This window comes from Typha latifolia, chromosome 10 (genome assembly GCF_019914945.1).
Source record: "Typha latifolia isolate L0001 chromosome 10, TyphaL0001v2, whole genome shotgun sequence".
In the NCBI taxonomy this organism is placed as follows: Eukaryota; Viridiplantae; Streptophyta; class Magnoliopsida; order Poales; family Typhaceae; genus Typha; species Typha latifolia.
Window position 1 is genome coordinate 2,858,299 of NC_133095.1, and position 12,835 is coordinate 2,871,133.

Genomic DNA, 12,835 nt, shown 5'->3' on the forward strand with positions numbered 1-12,835 from the left:
TTTTGAAGTGTTTTAAAGAAGAACAGGAAAAATTGTTAGCTTCTCTTCAAGATCTTGAATCCAAGATTTCCTTGTCATATTCTATTTGGACTAACATTATAGGGCTGCCATATATATGTATTCGTGTGCATTTTATCGATAATAATTGGGTTATGCAACAAAGAACTATAAGTTTTACTGCACTTGAATTGGATTCGATTGCTGAAACTATCTGCAGTGTGTTGCAATTCTATAATATTCAGAACAAAATTTTCTCTATTACTTCTGATATGAATTCAGACAATATTGTAGCAGCTGGTGAGTTGAAAGATTCTTTAACTTTACCCTGTGATGGTTTTTTATTTCATATGAGAAGCATATGCAATGACTTGAACAATGCTATCCAAAGTGGTCTTGATGATACTAGAGAAGCAATTGGTAAGATTAGAGACATTGTACACCATATAACAAGTTCTGATAGTAGGAGAAAACTATTCCTAAGTATATGTGAAAAATATTCTTTGAAATGCGAAAAGCTAATCTTTAGTGATATGGAAAGATGGGACACTGTACATCCAATGTTAGATGTTGCACTTCAGCACAAAGTAGCTATAAATGAGTATGCTAGTTTAGAAAATATTTATGGAATTCCTATTCCTCCCTCTGATTTCGAATGGGATCTCGTCGAAAATATAAAAGAGTTTCTGAAAACGTTTTATGATGCAATTAACATTTTATCTAGTTGTTATCAACCTACTGTTATACATGCATCTCTTCAAATTGTGAACATTATATTTCTTTTCAGTACCTTTCGCTCTCACCATAGTTTCTCTGCTATTATGAACAAAATGGAGGGAAAATTTAGGAAGTCTCTCTTACCACTTCCAATACTTATCGGTTTTGGTATTTTGCTCGATCCTCGATTAAAAGATTGCGGTCTTTCAAATATTTTTGCATCTATATACGATGATGTGACCGAGGAGCACATAAATTACATGATAAAAATAAAGAGTTACTTCGAAAAAGTTTACAATGAGTATAGCCTATGTTTTCAAAATAGAGATGCTCCAACTCCTGAACCCTCAAATACTAGCATTGCTAAGTCCATATTGCTTAAAATTATGAGCAAATCTACTCCGTCATCATCGTCGTCGTCATCATCGTCAAAAAGGAAGATGACAGAGCTTGAATTATATCTAAATAGCCCTTTAGCAAGCTTTGATGATCCGAAATTTAATACTTTAGCATGGTGGAAGAGAAACGAAAGCAATTATCCTATTATTTCGATCATGGCCCGTGATATACTCGCTGTTCCAATGTCTACCGTCGTTTCGGATTTTACTTTTGATGCAGAAGGGCGTATGCTTGACCGTTATAAGAGCTGCTTGGGCTCAAGAACTAGAGAAGCTTTGATTTGCCTTCAAGACTTGTATGCTGCTGAAGAGAGAGATCAAGACAGCCAAGAACAACCACCTGTAGGGGAATTTTATATGTTAGAAAGTTTAAATTTTTAAAATAAGTTTATAGATTGGAAACATTCTAATACGACTGATTAATTATCTTAATTATATGGTGAAAATTTAGTTTATCTCCCTTTTGCTCCTTTTTCTCTTCTCAACTAAGAAAAATCTCTCTCATCTATAATTTAAACCTTCAAAATATTTAAATTGTCCACCCTCGATTAAAGCTATCAAGCCTCCTCTATAATGGCCTTTGAATTGCTTCCTTTTTGATTGTAGTAGGTAAAGGCTATTGCCATGAGCACTCCTTTTCATCCAGAGACTTTTAATTTTTAACGTAAGCACAAACAATGTATCATTGGAAGGGGAGAATCCTCCATGATTAATGTTAAGTTGAAAGCCAACCATGGTCGACCAAGTATTATGCATTGCAAAAGTTAAAAAGTTTGAATCTAATGATTAATGCTATATGTGTGTCTAAGGGAGCATGCAATTACTATATGGTCAAATTATATTTAGAACTCATAATTGCATATAACTACACTTTAGTTTTCAAAATATAATATTTTATTGCATATAACTACTACTATAGCTCGTTATCATACTTTGACCCCCAAAATTTTAATTTTTATTTCCTCTAAAACAATAGTAAAATGGTCCATACAAAATCTAAAATTAATCACGTGGCATTCATGTGATATTTTTTAATAAAAAAAGTAACAAATAATTAATGGAATTAGTATTTTAGATATTTTATTTACGTACTTATGATCTCAATATTTTAAATATGGAGCTTCCATTTAGAAAAGAAGTACAAGATTTAAAATAAATTTAGAAAATGTGTCGGATAATATTAAAATAATATTAAACATAAATCCCCCAAATCTTCTCCTCCAGAATATGCTACATTATTTGACGGATATATATCAAAGTATCACTAATTCCTATGTGACAATATTTTTTAATTGAAGGCGACGTGTCATGTTGACAGGGATGCCAGACAAACTTTAGAAAGCTGTATCCTGTTCCATCGAGGACACCTGAGCTATTCGATTGAAGTACCCCTGAGGGTATATTAGTCATTTCACTCCGCCGAAGTCGTGTGCGTGGAGCGTTACACAATAGTCGCAGCCGCTCACAGCCAACGGTTTAAACTGACATCTAGAAAGCTGGGATATTATTTGCCACCTTTTATCCACAAATTTCACGAGAATGCCCTCGCACAGGAAAAGCTTCCGGAAAAGAGCGAAATGGGGCCCTTGCGGATTTCCGGCAAAGCAAACCCTAGATTTTCGATTCAAAGGGAGCACCTTTAATCCCTCCTCTGCAACGGGCAGCAACAAATTAGGGCTTTGGTTTGTACTTTAATCTCTTCCGTGTCCTACTTACTTCCATATCCTCTTGCCCCTCTTTCATCTTTCGTAAAGATCGCAGTTTTCAATCTCTTTGCGTGCTGGGAGCTTCACTGAGTTGATTCCATGATAAGGTTATTAAATTTTCAAAATTTCTATTGTTATCTGTCTAAACTTTATGAGGATTTGCTGATTTTCTCGTTAAATTTGATTATGATGAGAAATTTAGTCCTCTTCCATATGGAGGTGCAGGGAATTTGTGTTCTTGAGCTCAGGAATGGAGTAAATTGAGGGTATATATATGCCTTTGCCCCGGTTTCAGGTTGAGGAATTTGTATTTTGAGGAGTTGGTTTTTGAATTGGGAGATTAGGGCTCTCATTGTGGATTGCTGCAATGGCTCATATGGTGGGCCTGGTGACCAAGAGCTCCTTGGAGGTAATGCTGGACACAATAATGCAGAGGGATGAGCAGCCAAAGGATGTGCCTCCGGCATTACCGGCTCGACCAGTCTCCCATGGGAGATTGCCCACTTCGAGAAGGTTTATGCCAGTCGATGTTGAGCTAGAAGCCGGTGTGCCCAAAAGCTTGTTTGTGGAATCTAAGAAGGGAGAGGCAGAGATAGAGGACCGGAAGAATAGGGAAGACAAAGATGTGGTGTTAAAAAGTGCCATTTTTGGAAGCAAGAGGATAACCAGCGTGGAGCAGGAAGAAGAATCTCCTTCTGTTAAGATGGCAGAATTAGAGGGCTATCTGGAATCATTGGAAGAATCTGACCGCACAAAGTCTCCCGCTGTTGTCCCGCCTTCAGTAGTTCCAGTTGATAAAAATTTGCAGAGGCATGACACCAAAGATAAGAAGGTAATAAGGCAATCTGAGAGTTTCATAAGGTTTTTTTTTTAATAAGATTTGCTATCCTTTGATTTTATAGGTGAAAATAACTGAAATATGGTGGTATTTTGGAACTCGTAGACGTTGATCCAACTATATTCAACAATATCAGTATAACTGTACGAAGTGTAGACATTCAGATGTCCTTATGTTTGTCAATCCTATTGAAAGCTTGAAGTACTCCCAGTACTACCAAAAAAGTACTATTGAAAGTCTTCTTAAACAAAAACATATTCCTTTGTGCTATATGCACTTTATTGTTTTTTCTAATCTGCTGCTTCTGAGTGGATCTTTCCACAGTTGTCTGGTTCATTGTCTACTTGGTTGATTTATAAATTCTTAATGAAACTTCTCTTATCCTTTTATTTGTCTCCTTATCCTAGACTCTAGAACGAGTTATTTTTCTTCTTCTTCATTTTTTCTTCAACTTCCTTGATTTGTATTGTTCTGATACTTAAACTTGCTTTTACATCTTGTGTTCTTCCATAATATATTGTTTGGAATATTTGAGGTAGGATCACATGTGCAAAAAGATGCGTCTGTCAAAATGAACCTCGTATTTTAAATGTATTTTTCATTCTAATATCTGGCTCAGGATTTTGTAGAGTTGGTGTGAGGGACCGCATATTTACCTTGTACAATTTAGATTGCAAAGGAGAAGCTAGGATTTAGATTAGGATTCTGTTAGCTGAAAGGACTCAAGTAGCAGTCTACAATTTTTAAGAATTAAAAGCTACAAGCTGTTTGTGAGCACATAATGTGTATTAAATCAGTTATGCTTTAGATATTTATCTTCTGAACTCCATGGGGCTATTAATTTTCTAATTCTAGTTCCCTTTTCCACTGTTATTATGCTTTAAATAAAGTTTGTTTGATTTGTGAGGAAGTTTTGTGGAATATCTTGTATACATATATAGTAGACATTGATACTTTCTTCTAATGTATTTTTCTAGATATGTAAAAAGGAATAGTTGTTTGTTTTAAGGGTAGGTGAATTTTCAAGTGAGAATGTGTTTTGTCACATAAGAAGGTTCCTTCAAGAACTTTGAAGAAATATAATCTAGTGCAACCCCCCTCAGTTGTCTCAATCATTTATCGTTCGTGAACCTTGATGAGAAGTGTAGTCATTTAATTGACTCATATTTATGAATATTCGACTAGGTATAAGGGTTGGTATTGATACTTTGAAGCTAACTTGAGTTAGCAATGGGAGGTCATGTTGTAGTAGAATTGGTCTCACAGTAATTTTTCACATACTCCAAATCTCCTTTAATACTCTCTTTCCTCCATAGATTCCTGTCCTTTTGATTTCTAGCCGGTTCTTGATGATGTGGCGTTCCTTTATTGCAAATTATCCATTTATAAGTCTAATACCAATGTCATCTAGCATTTGGAAATTGCAAGGTACAATGGCACAGTTTTCAGCATCCTGTTACAATTTTATGAAATCTGTATTGAATTGAATCAAATGTCTCGTAGATTCACTGGAATTGATAAGTTTGACTACAGAAGGAAAGGTTTGAATATTTAAAATCAGAGAGATAGGAGTTTCCTTTATCAATGGGTTATTCTCAAGACTTGTATCTAGACATCCTCCGGAGTTAGCAAGAACTGCTTTTTAGATTGACTATGTTTCAGTTCACTCTTAAAGGGAATCAACCTTTTGGTTTCTCTTTAAGCAAGTATTTCTAATTGTAAAACCAATTGCAAGATACTCTGTTTATTCTTTGTCCATATTCAATGTCTCCATGTACTTCCTCATATGCCCAATATGACATACAAATCTCCTTGTAATTACTTAAAAATCCTTTATTCATATCTTGCCAAAAAATTCAATTCCATGCAAATTTGAGGGTGCTTAAGTTTTATATTATCCCTTGATGCACTGTCACAACTCAGTGTCAATATTTAGCATTCCACTCTTTGCATGTTGCTGCATTAGGGCAAGGATACCTGATGGAAGTATTTCTGAGGAATTGTTTCATAGTTTTCTTGGCCAGGGGTCTTGGATTGGCTATTGAAAACTTCAACACCAAGTACACATGGACTGAGTTGTAATATCTTATGATCAACTTACAATTCTCCACTGCTACTGCCAAGAGTGGGATGCAATGTTTCAATTTTCCAAAGATGTCAACATACAGTCTTTGAATCATGATTTCTTAAATGCTACATTCTGATCTATTTATCTTATGAACTATTGCAGTGCTTGTACCTTTGGTCATAAATTTGTACCTGGTATGAAATCACTAAGTGTTTAGTTGTAGTAAACAACCAGTAATGCATTTAAGTTTGTAACTAATATTTAATTATGGAGGGCCTGAAGATCTATTTGATCCTTAGTCATTTCAATGATGGGTAGGATTCTTCTGTGACAGGAAACAAATGGGGAGCATCTTCAAGTAGATCCTTCATTTGTGGAGAAACTTCAGATGCAGGTTTTGAAAGCAGAACTAGCACTAGAAGAAAAGGAACAGCACAATGCTCACTTGCAACGCCAGCTTCAACATTATGAGAAGAGATGGTCAGAGTATGAGGCCAAAATGAAGTCCATGGAAGAGACTTGGCAGAAAGAGTTGGTGTCTTTACAGGTAAACTATTGGTCAGATATTTTAATTGTTTCGTTGAACCTATCATCACCTACTAAAGACTATGACTGTGACAAACAATTACATTTTATCTTGTTATCCTAAGAATCATAGAACCTGATCTTGGAGTAGTTGTCATCTTCTATTGTTTTTTCTTGTTTAGCTAACTTGGAGCTCCCATGTAGATATAGAGAGGAGACAATAGGCATTCTGTTTCTGCAAACTAAATATAATTTATGCAATTGACAAGTATTAAAAATCTCCTTTTAATATTTTTCAAAGAAATGTTTCTCTTTCTAGTTTACTTCGTTAGCCTTTTGGATGGTACTTTGGGATTAAGCTTCATCTGACTCTTTGGCTTAAGTGGATAACTGTACCTCAGAGACAAAGCCAAATCTTATTTTGGAAGTTGTCATTGTATTTCCACCCTAGACTCTTCCTATGTCTATCAGAAATCCTGGGGGGCTACTTCTGGATTTTGCATTAGCCTAAGCTCCTACCAAGTTGTCTTATGGCTTCAGTTACAAATCCCTCTATCGTCTAGTCATTCTTTGGATGGTAGCTTAGCAACAATTTCTGGTTGGTTGATTCCAAGTTGACAAATGCTCGTAAAATCCATTTTACATTTTGGAGCCTTCTCATCACTGTTGTGGGAATGTGCTTGAATGATGATAATGATGACCATTTTGTATAATACTTCAGTCCAACTGGGAAATAGAAGATGAATACCAATGTGCTAGATCTTACTTTTCTTTTCTTTGTGTGTGAGTGGTTATTTTCAGCTGAGCCTTGCTGCTGCCAAAAAGAGCTCTGTTTCTGATGATGTTGCTGACCAACCTGGTAAATTCAATGCACTTCCAAATCACCACTCTCACAACTCTAAAGATGTGAAATCTGCTGAGGCGCATGCACCTGATGGTAAACAACCATATCCTTCTGAAGCTGCAAAAGTCGGAACTCCTAATGAGCCCCAGAATGCAGTGAAATATCTCGCAAAGGAGTTTGAACAAAGGAGGCTGGTCTTCGAGGATGATGTTGATATCATTGTTGCAGCTAACTCAGGGCAGTCCAATTCCCATGTAAACCCAGATGAAGATCTCCGGAAATTGAAAGCCCGGTTCACTGCATGGAAGAAGGATTATAAGGCTCGGTTAAGGGAGGCAAAGACGTCAGTTCAAAAGATTGGCAATCATGAAGAGAAAGCACACAAAAGATGGTGGGGTAAGAGGAGCACAAAATGAGAGCATAATAGCCATGGATTCTTCAAGTGTGGTGGTTCTCCTTCATTGCCTGCAGCAAATCTACGATTTCTAAAGAGGCACCAGGGTGATAAATTTAGCAGAAATATGAGCTAATGTGAAACATTCAGCTGTTTATGGCAAGAACTCATTGTGCCTACTAGCGCAGAGACTCGAAAACTCTCATTCTCGACTCAACCTTGTTGCAGAGACTTGTATATCTTCTGTTGTTTTCTTTATTGTTGTTGTTGTTGTTGTTGTTGTTGTTGCAATTGTTCGGAATGTAAAGAAGCGCACCTTGAGAGGAGTTAGATAGAAGGTGCGACAAGAAATGTAAATGTGTATCTTTTTTCGGTTAATGTGATTCTAAAACGTGTAATTATTTCATTGACAATCAAGTTTTTTAGTTATTTTTGCGTTATATCTGGCTGCCTTAAAAATTTCACTATGGTAATGAACACTTTGATTATGCCGTATGTTCATTTTTAATTTCTATCTCCCCTGCCTGATGAAGTGCTTTATGATGTAAAGAAAGTGTTTCCATTTGCTTAGCAGTATTGCGTCAATCTGAGGCCATGTTCACAAAACTTATCAAATGCTTGGTGGTCTCATTTGGCAGGTTGAGAAATCTAAGCGAAGAAACCAGGGGAGTCCCATTGAAGCTTTCTTTCACAGCTTCTTCAAAAGGTACGACCACAGGCCCTGATAGAATTCTCATTTGTTTCTTCATAATTCATTGGCGTCTGAAGTAGCGTCGTTTATTAGATGCTGGCCTTCAAAATGTCATCACTTTCATAGTCATAAGATGAATTGAGAAAAGAGAAATGATCATAAATTCCATCAATAGTACATTGCATTCAACTCTTTAGATTGACAATAATCTACAACTCTCCCATGGTTCTGGAAGTCAGGGGACTGGAGGAGAGAAAGAAAGGAAGAAAGAAAGAAGAAAGAGAGAAAGAGAGCAGCTTAAGACCCTGGCACGAACTTGGTGGCGTAGACCCATGCATTGTTAGCCACGGGGTTGTCGAGGTGATCCAGAAGATTCTCCAACGGCCCCTTGCCGGTGACGATGGCCTGGACGAAGAATCCGAACATGGAGAACATGGCGAGCCTTCCGTTCTTGATCTCCTTCACCTTGAGCTCGGCGAAGGTGGTGGGGTCGTCGGCGAGGCCGAGTGGGTCGAAGTAGGTGCCCCCTGGGTAGAGGTTGTTGCCGTCGCCGACTCCCGGCAGGCCGTTGATGCGGTAGCCCTCGACGAGGCCCATGAGAATCACCTGGAACCCAAGGACGGCGAGGATGCTCTGAGCGTGGACCAGGTTGGGATTTCCGAGGTAGTCGAGGCCACCGTCGGAGAAGATCTGCGCTCCGGCCTTGAACCAGACGGGCTCTTTGAAGTCCACCTTCACCCATTTCTCGAGCACCTCCGGTGTGATGCAGCCCAGTGCGCCGAGCATGGCCCACCGGCCGTGGATCACCTGAGTCGTCATTGAGTAAGGATTTATTGTCACAATGTTGGTAATATATCTACAAGATATCATGTCTTATTGGATTTTCAGAGAAATATTACCTCAAGAGCTCGGTTTCTTGCGAAGGCTTCAGGGTCAGCGGAAAGCCCCGCGGTGTCCCAGCCGTAGTCTCCGGGGAATTCTCCGGTGAGGTAGGACGGTGTTTGGGCGGAGAAGGGGCCCAAGTACTTGACGCGGTCTGGTCCATACCAGAGCTCGTTTCCCTGCACCGTAACGCATAACTTTAGTTTCATTACTGAAGAGGGGTTGTTTCTATGGCTTGAAAGAATTATGTAGCTATTACCATGGTGAACTTTCCGTTTCCCATCGAGACGGCATCTCTCAGAGGGTTGGCGCCGGCGGCCCGGGCTTGTCCGAGGAACGGTTTCGCGATGGTGGCCGTGCGAGACGAGGCCGCCGTTAGTGTTGATGCCATCTCTAGGAAAGTTGGTGGTGTTTGGGGGCTGAGGAGAATGCTCTGTGTGGTTGGAATCTCAAGGGAGTGATGGTCTTCTCTTTGTAGTTAAGCTGAGATGGTGGTAGAGGACAGAGAGGGGTGGATTAGTGGTGTAGGGGATTGGAGCAGAGGTGGGAGGTAGAGATTTCTGGATTTGGTTTGGACCAATGGGAGGGCTGCTAAGGATATGGAGAATGTCCAGCTCGGATCCTGTCTATCTGAGTGTTATCTTCTCCAGCCTCTAATTTGAGAGAAATGATTAGATACAAACCATTTAGTTATTTAAAAATAATAATTCCTTAATAAATTAAGGGGTATATAAAACAATTTGCAGAGATCCATTTTTTTTTATCTTTCATAAAAAAAAAAAGACCATCTTTCTATGAAAAATATACCAGCTAGGAGAAAGAAATAAAAGATACTAATTTAGTTTTGGGCTATCCACACTTTTGGTTCACATGACTGGTTAATTTTATTTAGTATTATTTAATTTTAACTATTGAATTAGGAGAGAAAATTAGTAATTTGTATCGAATTATTTGTTAAACATGCCCTTATCATACTGAGAAAAATAAATATTTAATACTATCCAATTAGCTATCTTCTCTGTGCAAATTAATCTTATCTTTGTTCAGAACCATTCAAGAATTTCAAACCCAAAAAGGAGAACGAAACGTAAAAAAAAATTAACGCCGTTGCCGGGGATCGAACCCGGGTCACCCGCGTGACAGGCGGGAATACTCACCACTATACTACAACGACTTGATACTAGTGTGAGTTCAATACTAATAATAAATTTGCCAATATTTTAGTAAAAATAGCCAGAAAAATCCTTCCCAATTCCTATGGGAGAGTACCCCTTAATTCTCTCCTTATTCATAACAAACACACATTGCAATACTTCCAACTTCAAAGAGGAATAGGAATTAAAACAAGAAGCTAATCCGTGCAGCTCAAGCACTGCCTTTGACGCACAGCCACTGGCCAACGAATAGCTTGGTGCAATCAAGATTAGGGTTGACGCCATTGAACTCTTCGGTGGTCAGATCAAACTTCTGAGCAATTGTAAAGCATATATCATCAGGCTGCACTCCATACACGGTGTCACAGCTCACCACCCTTGGCTTTGGCGGGACAACAACTGTTGAATTATTTCAAGAGACAGAAGAAATTAGCATGATTAATTAACATTAAACTGCATGCATTAGAGAGGATAATATTTGAGCTTACAGCTAAACAGCTTCCCCTCGGCCATGGTAACGGCGAGGAACAGAGAAAGAAGGAGAGCAAAGTTGAGGAGAATTGAAGCTTTGCTGCTTGCCTTGGCCATTTTAATTACTAACTCCTCCTCTTGATATTATACTAAGACACTCTCTTGTGTTCTCTTGCAGTGGTTGCTGCTATGCCTTGATCCTTTATACAAGGCACCAGGTGAAGCCCTTTGGAGATCACGCACTCTTGTACAAGGCCGGCTACCTCATTGGTCACTTCATTTGGAGCATTTACGTTGATGGTTTTAGAATGAGTACAGTAGTATTATATATTGATGATTGCTGTGGACTACGTTACACAAGGTAGATATATATTTATACCTTTTTTTTTTGTCAGGTTTGGTTAAGTAGTTTTATTGCATTGAGTCTATCTAGATCTAAATTATGGGATCCGTTCTGTAGCCGGGCATGACCATCATGACAACCCTAATGAATCAATCTACCTGATATAAATAATATAATACATATTTAAATTTTATTTATGAACTACTAATAGCTATAATCTAATATATTGTTTTATTTTGGTATCATTTGGCTGGTAACGTATATAGGGCGTACTTGGACTTGAAAAAATAAATTATTCCGAGCCAGATCGGGCTTGAAGTTGGGCCTGACCAGAACCCGAAGAATGCTCACATGTCACAAGTCACAAGTCACAACTCACATCACATATAATAGAGATGAGTAATTACAAACACGCTTTTACCACAAAAAAAAGAAAAAATTACAAACACGCCATGTAACGACAAAATTCTTCCATCCTAATTGTCATCTCAGCAACACGCCACGTACCATAACATCGACACGCGTCACCTCAAAATGCAGAACAAGTTCCATCGCCTACCGCACCCATGTGAAGGACTTGCATTCCTTACACGTGTGTGTCTCTCATTCGCGAGTTCTCCGAAACCGCCTTAGCCGTCACGTGAATAAAGGTTTTGGATTTTTTAGAAAATAAAATTGGTTTCACCCTATTCGATAATAGCCACCATTATCACAAGACGCCAAGTACATATTTTGTATTAAAAGATGGCATCAAAGCGTTGGAATTCACGCTCGCCGACGAGCCGTTGCTGGCCGCCCGATAGCCGGCATTGAGTCACTATCTAATAGGATCTAAGTTCGTTGATCATACTATCATAAACTTTTTTTTTTTTGAAGTATACTATCTTATTATAATTTTTTAATTACTGATCCTGGAAAGCAAAGTTAATTCTGGGAGTGCTCAAGAGAACCGAAGATCTATTAACACGTATAAAACTTCCCCCACAATACCGGAAGATAATTACAGACTTGGTAAATTTCCCAATTCCCATCTACATCACCAAAGTTCGATCAAACCCCCTTCCTTCCTTTCCTTCCAGCTCCCTCCTCCCACCACCATCTAGAAACCCGCAGCAGGAGACGCCAACTCCACCAGATCCGTCCGATCCGCAGATCCCACGGTCGATCGATCTACGGATCTAGCTCGGGCCCCAGCAGCTAAGGTACATGGCCTTGTGTAGCGACTCGTCCGGCCCATCGCCGCCGCGGCCCCCGAGGACTCCCCGGCCGACGCCTAGACCGGCGGCGCGGAAGGCGAGGCTAGCCGAGGTGAGTTGGTCCTTGGTTCGCTGGACCGGCTTGATGCCTTGGTCTCTGTGCCCCTGCACCACCGCCAGGCTCGCCGCCATCCAAACCCGGTTCAGGTAACTCATGATCTCCGATCTCCTGGATCTTGATGTTCTACTTCTTTTTTGCAATTTACCTCTCGCTTTCTTGTATATTTCTCGGCGTTTTCTAGGACTGAGTAAGGGATAGTGGTGGGAACGATGGGGATTATTTATAGGGAGGGAAAGGTGAAGTAAGTGGGTTTGAGTGGGGGAGAACAGCTCTGGTTTCCCGTTGTAAGGGATGGTGGTGGTAGAGGAATTTGGGCTGTTGGATCGTGATCGGATGGTGAGAAGCTTTTAAATTAGTTTTGTCGGCTTTCGTAGGTATTGTGGGAAAGAGCACAGCTGTCGCCTGTCGGCCTTATCCTTCGAGTTGGGAGAGTGAGTTCACCGTAGGGTGGTTCTCCACTGGATAGAAAAATAAAGTTTAATTACAATTT

General features: G+C 39.2%; 2 protein-coding genes and 1 non-coding gene across 4 annotated transcripts; 1 reads left to right on the plus strand and 2 right to left on the minus strand.

Annotated features, from left to right (window-relative positions):
• The first annotated feature begins 2,645 nt into the window (after positions 1-2,645).
• Positions 2,646-7,927, plus strand: LOC140797085 (myosin-2-like). Of its 2 annotated transcripts, none has more exons than XM_073150373.1 (4): positions 2,646-2,925; positions 3,038-3,650; positions 6,059-6,271; positions 7,051-7,927. In XM_073150373.1, exons 2-4 carry the CDS (start codon positions 3,186-3,188, stop codon positions 7,507-7,509), a joined length of 1,137 nt encoding a protein of 378 aa, XP_073006474.1. In that variant the 5' UTR covers positions 2,646-2,925; positions 3,038-3,185; the 3' UTR covers positions 7,510-7,927. The 2 variants fall into 2 exon arrangements, with proteins under 2 accessions (XP_073006474.1, XP_073006473.1); XM_073150372.1 differs by having other exon boundaries at positions 3,044-3,650.
• A 389-nt stretch (positions 7,928-8,316) lies between these two features.
• On the minus strand, positions 8,317-9,557 carry LOC140795912 (chlorophyll a-b binding protein 13, chloroplastic). Its single transcript, XM_073148734.1, has 3 exons — positions 9,320-9,557; positions 9,078-9,239; positions 8,317-8,985 (listed from the first exon to the last, which is right to left on the minus strand). Exons 1-3 carry the CDS (start codon positions 9,449-9,451, stop codon positions 8,476-8,478), a joined length of 804 nt encoding a protein of 267 aa, XP_073004835.1. The 5' UTR covers positions 9,452-9,557; the 3' UTR covers positions 8,317-8,475.
• Positions 9,558-10,162: 605 nt separating this feature from the next.
• TRNAD-GUC (transfer RNA aspartic acid (anticodon GUC)) lies at positions 10,163-10,234 on the minus strand. The gene has a single exon. It is a non-coding gene; the product is annotated as a tRNA-Asp (tRNA).
• Between the last annotated feature and the right edge of the window lie 2,601 nt (positions 10,235-12,835).

Bases quoted from the DNA above. Each gene is read 5' to 3' on its own strand.
- LOC140797085 (XM_073150373.1), top strand. From the start codon at position 3,186: ATGGCTCATATGGTGGGCCTGGTGACCAAGAGCTCCTTGGAGGTAATG. The intron at 3,651-6,058 runs GTAATAAGGCAA...CTTCTGTGACAG, and splicing joins ATGACACCAAAGATAAGAAG to GAAACAAATGGGGAGCATCT. The intron at 6,272-7,050 runs GTAAACTATTGG...GGTTATTTTCAG, and splicing joins AAGAGTTGGTGTCTTTACAG to CTGAGCCTTGCTGCTGCCAA.
- LOC140795912 (XM_073148734.1), bottom strand. From the start codon at position 9,451: ATGGCATCAACACTAACGGCGGCCTCGTCTCGCACGGCCACCATCGCG. The intron at 9,240-9,319 runs GTAATAGCTACA...GTTACGGTGCAG, and splicing joins GAAACGGAAAGTTCACCATG to GGAAACGAGCTCTGGTATGG. The intron at 8,986-9,077 runs GTAATATTTCTC...ATGACGACTCAG, and splicing joins CAAGAAACCGAGCTCTTGAG to GTGATCCACGGCCGGTGGGC.